The sequence below is a fragment of the Lycium barbarum genome, chromosome 7, assembly GCF_019175385.1.
Source record: "Lycium barbarum isolate Lr01 chromosome 7, ASM1917538v2, whole genome shotgun sequence".
NCBI classification, from domain to species: Eukaryota; Viridiplantae; Streptophyta; class Magnoliopsida; order Solanales; family Solanaceae; genus Lycium; species Lycium barbarum.
The window spans coordinates 17,229,500-17,240,197 of record NC_083343.1 but is presented as its reverse complement, the minus strand read 5'-3'; the positions used below and the strand labels follow the sequence as shown (position 1 = coordinate 17,240,197).

General features: G+C 36.1%; 1 protein-coding gene across 1 annotated transcript; it reads right to left on the bottom strand.

Moving 5' to 3' along the window:
• Positions 1-6,252: 6,252 nt before the first annotated feature.
• Positions 6,253-9,102, bottom strand: LOC132603238 (pentatricopeptide repeat-containing protein At4g37170-like). The gene has a single exon (XM_060316199.1). The coding sequence runs from the start codon at positions 8,980-8,982 to the stop codon at positions 6,928-6,930; it is 2,055 nt and encodes a 684-aa protein (XP_060172182.1). The 5' UTR covers positions 8,983-9,102; the 3' UTR covers positions 6,253-6,927.
• Positions 9,103-10,698: the final 1,596 nt, after the last annotated feature.

Sequence of the window (10,698 nt, the reverse complement as noted above, 5' to 3'; positions counted from 1 at the left end):
TTTTGTTAGGACTCGAACAGTAGTGACTTTACTCAGGAGAAATCCCAAGTATGTCCTAGTCCGACAACAAAGTGAGTTGAACACTTACGCGGATTTTAAAAACCCAAAACCCCTTTTTATAAGGGGACTTTTTGCCGAATTTTTCCTTGAAAATTATGATATGATATAAAAATGACATCTTTTTGATGAAAATTAAACATTTGTAAACAAATAAGTACATTAAATCACACATTGAAGCTCGTAGGTCAACCGTATTCTACGGATCTCTAATACTAAGGTGCGTAAGACCTTCCCTTGGGGATCACCAGAACCCTTATCTCGAACTTTGGTCTAAAAGATTTTACTTATTTTAGGAAAAAACTTTAAACCCAGTTTTCCTAGTTTTCCATAATAAATTAGGTGGCTACTCTAAAAAAAAAATACTAAAATCGAATTAGAGCACTAACAACCTCGTAGTAACTTTATGTCTTACCGTCGTAAAAGCGAACCGTAACACATGGATAAGTACCTATTTAAAAACACTCAACAAAACTAACAAACATAGTAGTAAAGCAAACCACACAATCGCTCGTGTTTACACACCTTTGTGCTTGGCTAGCACCACTCAATTGAACTCATACTCTCTTGCCTTTTACCACTTGATTGGTCGATAATTGTTGAATCTTATTTTGCTCCGGTGGTTCGTAAGGTGCACAATTACTACTCAAGGTCGGAATGGATTCTTGTTAAATGAAGAGCAGACGACTCGATACAAACTAACGGACTTGATCCAAGAAATTAACAACGAAGCGAAAACGAGAAAAACACGAAAAGAACTAGCACGAACGAAAATACGGACACAAGAACTAATTATCAACCAAGAAAGGATCAATTACTAGTTGTAATTAGCTATGAGAATCAAAGAAATCGACCCAAGAAAATAGGGTACACTTGCCTCTCATACGGTCCGTAATTGAATATTATGGTGGAGTACTTCACTTATACAAATCGTATCCTACTTTCACGGTTGAATTGTATGCTTGGAATGTAATTATAAAGTGGAGATGGGCAATTGTACAGTCCGTAAATGTTTATACGGCCGTACTTTTCAACTGTAGATTAGGATCAGTGACTTCCAATCGATGAAGGGATTATACGGTTGGACCTTAAAAATTATACAGAGCGTAAACGTTATACGGTGGACTTATGCAGTTATACGATCCGTAAATTAGAATATGCAGTCCGTCAATGACACCATACATCTAAAACAGTACATTCATCTTTCTTGCTCCAAATACGGTGGACCTTATACGGGCGCAGAAGGGGTATACAGACTGTGTGGCCGTATATCTCTTTAATGACCAGTTATGTACTTGATTTCCTCGAACCTTAGGCCAATTTCTTGGATTTGCTGACTTGATTGGGCCCACCAACCTAGTATTTAGTCTTTTAGGCTTTATAACACTTTTTCCACCTTTTGTACTTGAAATTTTGAATCAAATCCCTCATTTTGGTGTTTTCTTCTCTATGAAGATTTGAAGATGACCAAGAACACCAAGAACAATTCAAATTTCCAACTACTTCAATCTTAACTTGTTTGGCTCCCAAATTTCGGAGTTAGGTTCCCGTCAACTAGGAAAACAAAGACCACTAGGTTTCAAGCTCCAATTTCTACTCCTTCTTCAAGACCCACCTTGAGCTCTTCAAATTATTCAACTCAACGATGATGAAAATCTCAAAACAACCCCAAATGACTCGCAACTCAAGGTTTGAAACCCTAAAACACTAAGAAACTCAAATCTAATACTAGAATCAACAACAAAACAAGGATTTGAAACAATTTTTTATTTTTGAAGTTTTTGGATAGATTTTTTTTTAAATACCAAATTCAAGACTAGATTTGTGGAAACAAATCTATTCCAAGCTTTAATACCAATTGATATAATAACTGATACGCGGAAATAAGAAAATAACAAGAAACGTAGAAGGATAGATAGATTGACACAAAAATAAGCACAATTAGGCAACCAAGATTGTATAAAATCAAGACCTCTTAATTACACTCTATTAAGTACCTAATCTCTTAAGTTGATCTCAAGAGAACTATGCCCCAAGCAACCAACATCTCAACAAAACAAGATTCAATAAGAGCCTTCCTAGGCCTCTCATATGTTTCTCTCTCTAGAGATAACATTCATCCCTCAATATTCATCATAAGCAAAAGCTTCCTAATGAAATAAACTAAAGTAGTATATATACTAACTAAGGAAAGAAGACTACTATAGTTATTACAATAATACCCTTAATGAAACAATGACCTTGTTTGGTAGTCTTCTCAAGGGATGAAAGTCTTGAATTTATGGAATAGCCTCTTTTTGGGATAAATAGACTCCCAAGCTATCTTCCATATCTTGAATGTGATGTTTTTGAAGCCTTCCATAAAAGCTATCTCCCATATCTTGAAGGTCGTCCTTTGTTGACCTCCCATGATCTTCAAAGACTCCATCTTCATGAAGCTTGATGGAGTTGGGTTTGTATCATACCTGTCCCAACATTACCTTTATTAGAGCAGTTCACCTCTTCTTCTTTCCCTATATGTTGGCATTGAAAAGATGTTTGTTCTAGCGGCTGCTGCACAAAATTTGGAGATTCAGTAAGGAAATTGAGAGATAAAGCTAGCCTATTCGTTAAGGGAAATCAACAAAAACCAAACAAAAATAATATTTATGGATTCTTGGATAATAACTATTAATAAGTACCCTTTTTCTGGCGGGATTAATTACTGTGGTGCATAATTTCAGTGCCAAATTTGTAGCAGCAATAGCATCGCGGGAAACTAACTGTCCTTGTGCCATAACCATGGACTTGTAAATCTCCACAAGCACCGTCTCATCATACTCCTTGAATGGCCTCATCCCAAATCCATCAAAACCATAATCTCCGGCATATCCACCATGCCCACTGCTCTTACACGTCGAATTAGCAATGGTTCACATATGCATCCCGTTCTTTTATTCAAGGAGATGTAAAAGAACTTTCTAAGCAGTACTTAGAATCAAATTATATCCTAAAAAATTATGAAAAGAAACTTATTATTCAAGAATCAATTGGAGACCCAAACAATGATCTTGAAAATTCTTCTTGTAATAATTGCAAATGCAGTTTCATCAAGAAAAATAATACTATGCTAGAACTGAAGGATAACCCGAGAAGATAAACAAAGATGTCCATGTTCAAGGAATGGAACATCTAACGGAGCATCAACTAAACCTTATGTGGTAGCTATTGGCAATTAAACACAATCTGATGCTTTAGTTTGCACACAAAACTTCAAAGTAACATAAATATATTCTTCTGTATTTGATATGAGAAGGACATAAGCAGTTACTTATAAAAAAGTCTGTAAAAGACTGTCACACTTTCAAAAATATCATCCACCACCTGCGCATCTTTTTCTCCCCTAGTTATTTGACATTTGAGATAGGAGGACAAAGACAGACTTTATTCATTGCTAAACGATTACACAATATTGTGCCAAATACTCCGAGTTCATTAAAAAGAGCACAGTGATACCAGGAAGCTATGAACTCTAGTCACAAAAGAAATTAAAATTTGAAGATTGTTAAGTAAATCGACACTATCTAAATCGAAAGTATCAAGACATGGTAAAACTTACAAAATAAAAGAGCAATAATCTTCGTTAGCAACACAAGAGGCAACAAAATCAAACTGACATGCGCATGAAAAAACTAAGTAAAATAACCAGAGATTTTCAACCAACATAGAAATATTGGCGAAAGAATCATAATTATCTCTAAAGCGAAGTACCAAAATATGCGCTAAAGATACAAGCGAGAAGCTTCAGCAGAATCTCTGCTTCGACTCTTTCATTACGAACTTCGGAACAATAGAAGTCCACTTTCTGTAAGCTTCAAAACCATAAGATCCAAGGAAACCAGTGCATCAAAATGGAGGATTCCAAACTAATGAGAGATCTTTATTTTTTTAAGGTAATATAGGCAATGAATTTGCTTTGTATAAAAAAATGTTCACCATTCTTGATTACTAATCTAATGGAGCCAAGATATGAGACAAGTAAACACCAAACAAAGTACTTCAGGAATAGATCAAATCTGGATGGCACTATTTTAAGTGCTGAAGACATCGCTAGTGTGAACTTACCAATGTAACAATACCCACAATTGCACACCGATAATTTTTTCAACATCACTACTGCTGACCAGTTAGATGTCACCAGTCAAGCATACTCTTCTCAAACAGTGTATGCCTGTCGAGTGTCGAACTGTCTCTATGACAAGACCCTTCAACTCCACAATATATTCAACATGATATTTCAGTGTATGCAACTCCCGAAGTCTGTAATGAAAGACGTTGCTTTCGCAGCGATAAGAAACCAGAGAAATTTCCTCTTCTCCTTTGATTTATGAAGCGGCTGTTCTGCATGGACCTTTGAAGTTAAACTGGAAATTTGTCAGCAACTATTGATTTCTTCATCTCCCTTGATTTATGAGGCGGGTGTGCTTAAACGGTGGCAAGTTAATGAGGCTATTGGGTTTTCCACTGAGGGATTAGGGGAATGCGTGGTGTTTGTTTCTTTTGGTAAGGGAAACGACGGGGTGGGTTCAAGTAGTTGCGACTTTTCGGTCTTTTGTATAGTAGAGTGCGGGTAGAATTCAGGGTAAAGTAAATGCCAAAAAAATCACAAAAAAGATAAATAGGATTTCAAGTCTTAGAGAAGGTCACGTCACCTGGCCTATGTCCCGGCTTTATATAGATATATAGATTAAACTCGATAGTCGAGATTGCATCTTAGATTTAGGATACCTGCTATGCTAATATATTTCGTTTCAAAAAAAAAAAAAAATTAATTAGCTCAATATTCAAACAATGACTTGTAGACAAATTGGTATAGCTCATGAGAACTAGTTTATCCAACCCAAGAGAAGATACTACAAATTCACAAACAACACAAAAGGTTCAAGATCTTCTATAACTTCAACATGAAATTCTGAATTTTACAAAATGCGCAAAAAGTATTTAGGTTTGTCTTATTCAAATTACACACACTTAGTTTTTTGCCTCCGTGGGATTTAAACATGAGACCTCGTGGTTCTCAACCCACTTTATAAATTATGCCAAATTTGCTATCTTTTGGCTTATCTAAGAGGATAAAGTTAAGTCAAAACACTTTATTTGCTTAAATAGATCCATAAAGGACACAGGAGGAGATGGGGCAAGATAATCAATCTACATATTAGTCATAATCTAAGTTACTCGGACTCTTCAAAAGTGTTGCCGCACCCGTGTCGGATCCTCCAAAATGCACTACTTTTGAAGGATCCGACACGCACCCGACGACATTTTAGGAGAGCCCGAGTAACTTAGTCATAACAAGCTAATAGCATCTCAAAAGTTGCATGTAAACTGCACAAAACCAAAAAGCATAAGTTAGATCCTCCATGTACTATTCTTTTTTTTGAGCAAAAAATATTATACCATTTAAGCCTTCATAACTAAGCCCTTCCAAATATGCAGGTGGATTTTTTTTTCTTTGATCAATGCAGATGAACTGTTATTTGTATAGTAGCCTTTGAAGTTACACATGAATCAACACGACATACCGTGACCTCCAATTTTCTATAAGTTCCATATTTAAAGTTCACCTTTGAATAGTTTTAGAAACATATTTGCACTTAATACATAAAAGAAATTAAGGCTTTTGCTAATTTTAAATCATAAAATTTGCACAGAGGTTTTACGTTATCGGACTTACTCATAAAGAAATCCAAGAGATTGAAGATTAATATGTCTTACACAGAAGAAGCATGGGCAGTTCAGGCCACAAGTTCAAGGGCATAAGGGCAACTAAACCAATTATTGGTAACAACTAAGATACTAGAAATCTTTCTGATGCAAGTTAAAACCTGGATATGCAAGTATGCCAATGAAGTTAGATTATTCAAATTGGCTGAGAAAGACACATTTATGCACAAATTTGGAGGAATTCATGAGCCTTCTTTGCAAAACTGATAATAGGATACAAGAATAAGAACATGCACACAGAAAGGAAAAGTAACATAAAGAAATGCACATTTCATGAGTCAGAAAGAAGAAAATGTCATTCATAGATCTGATATCTACTCCACTGCTTACACTGGAGCAACAGGATTTCACGTGCATGAAGCTCAAACAAGAAACTGAAGCACAAAAATTAAGCATCAATACAAAATCTCAATGTAAACAGAAAACACCTGCAGCAAACTAAAGAATAAAAATTAAAACCAAACAAAACTTAGTTTTGCTTCATGGTATTACATATCGAACAGCACCCTAAAAGCGCTAAAGTTCATATTAGGACTACCAAAGAACAAAGTTGATATAACATGAATTCTTTTCAGATTTAAAATAAAATTGAAGTAACATGTATTAATTCCAAAAATAATGTATACAACATCTTACTATCAAAAGTTTCTGTTTACAGAGTCTTATTGAAAACCTCATCATCTGCAAGCAAGCTGCTAAATTCACTTAGTTATCTCCTCTATAACAGAAGTTAAACAGCATTGATTTGACATCTGTAGCTTCCTCCCAAAAACAAAGGGGAAAATCACCAATAAAAAGGATTGAATGGTGCACTTGGTTAAATGTTGAGTTATTTATCTAGAGGAACAGGGATCAATTCCCACTAATTTGCACCCAAGGATGTGGTCTAGTGGTCAATGAAGTGCGTTGAGAACCATGAGGTCTCAGGTCCAATTCCAAGCGGAGGCAAAAAACACTAGGTGATTTCTTCCCATGTGTCCAAGCCTTGGTTGATAGAGTTACATCTGTGCTGATGGGAGGTAGCAGGTACCCCGTGGAATTAGTAGAGGTGCGCGCAAGCTGGCTCGGACACCACGGTTATTAAAAAGTAAAGGAGGGGGAAAATCACCAATAGTCCTTGCACGAACAACTCCCACCTTCAAAACAGTGAAACCGACTGGAATCCCGCACAATAATTCTTCTCTCTTCTATTTTAGAGATATATTTGATCGCAGTGTGACAATCAACACATGTCCGTAGATTCTTAAAAACCTTTATCGGTGTTCCAGGTGGAGTTGCAATAATTCCGAAGGCAACTGCAAGCTTTTCACTGTGATAGGAGAGATTTTGCTCTTTCTGTTCCTCTTCCACATCATGCAGCACATTATCGATGTCAGGGACGTACCCCTCTTCTTTCATTCTCCTCCAAAGCTCCCCTAAAAAGTCATATATTTCCTTTGACCTAGGATGTGATTTATCACCTACCAAGAAAACATGGTCTTTTCTCTGCAAATTGATCCAACTTATACCTGGCTTCTTCACTACACCTTTCTCTTCCATAATTTGTCTGATCTTTGCCACTTCAGTCCATTTACCAGCAGTGGCATATATATTTCCGATGGTAACATAAGTAGCTGCATTTTCGGGCTCAATTTCAAATAGTGCTTCAGCTGCTTTCTTTGCTAGTTCAACATTTCCATGGACTCTGCATCCTCCAAGCAACGAAGCCCACAAAAACTTATCAGGCTTCATTGGCATCTGACTAATAATCTCTTCCGCCTCCTTAAATCTGCCAAATCGGCTCAGGAGATCAACCACACAAGCATAGTGGTCTGCAGTATGGGTTAGACGATGCTTGTCCTTTATCGAGTAAAAATATTTAAGACCTTCATCGACTAAACCCGCATGAGTGCAAGCAGAAAGAACCCCAACAAAAGTAATATGGTCAGGCTGAGTACCAGATTTAAGCAACAAGTCAAATAACCGAAGAGCTTCACTAGGTTGGCCATTTTGAGCATAACCATTAATCAGTGAGGTCCACGAAACTACATCGGGCCTTGGGAGCCGCTTAAATACATTATATGCACTATCTACACTCCCACATTTGGCGTACATATGAACTAAGGTACTTGCTGCAAAGGAAAAAGGATCAAACCCTATACGCATCATGTACCCATGTACTTGTTTTCCCAAATGCTCCATCGTTTGGTGCGCACATGCATTCAAAAGTCCAGCAAAGGTAAAATCATTAGGCCTAATTCCTGATTCCATCAAAAACGAAAACAACGAATAACCTTCCTCCCACCTCCCATCTCCAAAGTATCTATCGATCATAGCCGTCCACGAAACAACATCCTTATCTTTAGTCCTATCGAAAATATGCCTCGCTTCGTCAACGCTCCCACATTTACCATACATATCACTCAAAGCACTCCAAACAACCGCATCAGAATCCAACCCGGTCCTCACTATACGACCATGAATCTCCTTCCCCAAACGTAACGACTGAATAGAAGCCGAAGCAGAAAGAGCACTCGAAATAGTAAACTTATTACACTTATTCTTCCCATCCCTCTGCATCACTCTACACAATTCCAATGCAAATTCAGGCTTATTACACTTCACATAACCCGAAATCATCGCGGTCCACGAAAAATTATCTCTCTCAGGCATTTCATCGAACAACTTCCTCGCATCATCAATCAACCCCAATTTCGCAAATCCAGAAACCATAATATTCCAAGAACACAAATCCCTCTCAGTCATTTCAACAAACAGGTTATATGCATCAAAGGGTTTATCACATTTACAATAAAAATCAAGAATTCGATTAGATATAACAACCCCAGGTCTAAAACCTGAACATTTCATAATTCTATGAACTTTTTTTCCTTCTCCAAATGCTCGATTTTCGATACATATACGCAAAAGTGTCGAAAAAACTGTAGCTGAAGGACGAGTTTCGGGTCGTTCTTCGAGCAATTTAATGGCTTCATTTAAACGATTTTGTTCGCAAAGAATTTGAAGGGCTTCGTTGAATTTGTTTTGTTTACATAAATGTGTAATGATTTGGTCTTTGTTAGCGGTTTTTTCTTTGAAATGGGTTGTTGTTATTTGTGTTGTAGAAAAAGAAGATGATGATCGAATAGCAGTTAGTGAAGCTTTAAGACTTGCTCTCATGGTGCTTTCTTAGTGATTAAAACTAGTCGTTGGAAGGTTTAAGGATGTTTTGAAGTTGTGATAGGTTAAGGATGTTTTTAGTGGATCCAATTGGTTTAGGGGGTCGTTTGATGCTTACCCATACCCTCCAAAAATTAAGGACTCGTTTGACATGAATTTTTCACTTTTTTCCCAGAATTTTTTTTATGGTTATGAAAATTTCAAATACAATTTTGAAAAACATCTAAAAACTTGTTTTCATTTTTTTTCCACTTTTAGTACATTCAAACAACCAAATATTCTTTGCAAAAATTATAACCAACTTCAACTCCAACTTGAAAATTCCAAATAAAGTGAAAAATATAGGTGTTTGGCCATGAAAACCAAATATTTTTCACTTTATTTGGAATTTTCAATGTTGGAATTGAAGTTGGAGTTGTGTTTGGTTATAGTTTTTGTAAAGAATATTTAATTATTTGAATGTACTGAAAGTGCAAAAAAAAAAAAAAAAGAGTGAAAACAAAATTTTATGTGTTTTTCAAATTTCAAAAACAACTTCAAGTTGTATTTGAAATTTTCATGACCAAACACTGAATTTCCAAATAAAGTGGGAAAATCCGGAAATTTCTCATGGCCAAACGGGTCATAAATTAATAAAATTCAAGCTCATCCACCCTAGAACCAACCTTATCCACCACCCCCCCCCCCAAACTCTACCCACCTAACTTAAAATATATATATATAGATATATATAACCTTACGATTTTTTTTTTTTAATTTTATGACTAAGCCAGGATTCGAACGCAGAACCTCAAGATATTTTAGGCGAAAGACAAAAATTAAAGACCATCCCAATGAAGGACAATTTGCAAATTTTGCAAATTGTCCAATATTTGGTGCATGCGTGAGACTTTTTGGACGAACCTGAAATTTTGGAAATGGACAAGCATGATATTAGTAGTTGAATATTTAGATTTTCCTATGTTTTGTTTGTTTGGTAGGATTTGTCTTTGTCTATTCATAGTTAAGTTTTTTTTTTTTTTTTTGGAAATAATGACGGCCCAATACCCATTAGTGATCTAATTTGTCAAAATTAGCCCAATGAACTAATTTGCTATTCTTTCATAATTGTCATATCACGTGCCCATTTTCTCAATTTCCGCATTTGGTGGCGCACGATGAGTGTCGCCATAGCTACCGCCGCCGTGCCGACCATACCACCACCGATCCCACCGTCACTTTCTTCATCCTTACTATCTGAAACTAGGAAAATTACGAGAAAAATAAAATGGTAGAGAAGGGGAATTGGAAATTTCAACATAGTTAATATTACAAGAATAATTTATGGATTTAAATGAGATCAGATATATAATTAATGATAAGAAGGGAAGAAGAATCATAAAAGGGGGAAACGTTTTATAAGATGAGGGAATGAGGGAAATCGGCAATGACAGATGCTGCAGCCTTCGTTCTTCACACGGATCCGTAGTGATTTCAACTTTCGAATAATTTATTTTTCTGAAATCGTTTTTGTTCATTGTTGAAAAGAAAGAAGTGGTAAAGTCTTAATTGACAGCAAAAAGAAACCCTTCTATGGGTTTTGCTACCACTTTGTTTCATAGTTTGTTGGGATATTTGTCAGGATTCATGTCTGGCATTGTAGTACATGTAATATATAAGTACACGAAACAAATACATTTCTATATGTTATCTATACACTGCAATTTTGAGTTGTTT

Bases quoted from the DNA above. Each gene is read 5' to 3' on its own strand.
- LOC132603238 (XM_060316199.1), bottom strand. From the start codon at position 8,982: ATGAGAGCAAGTCTTAAAGCTTCACTAACTGCTATTCGATCATCATCT.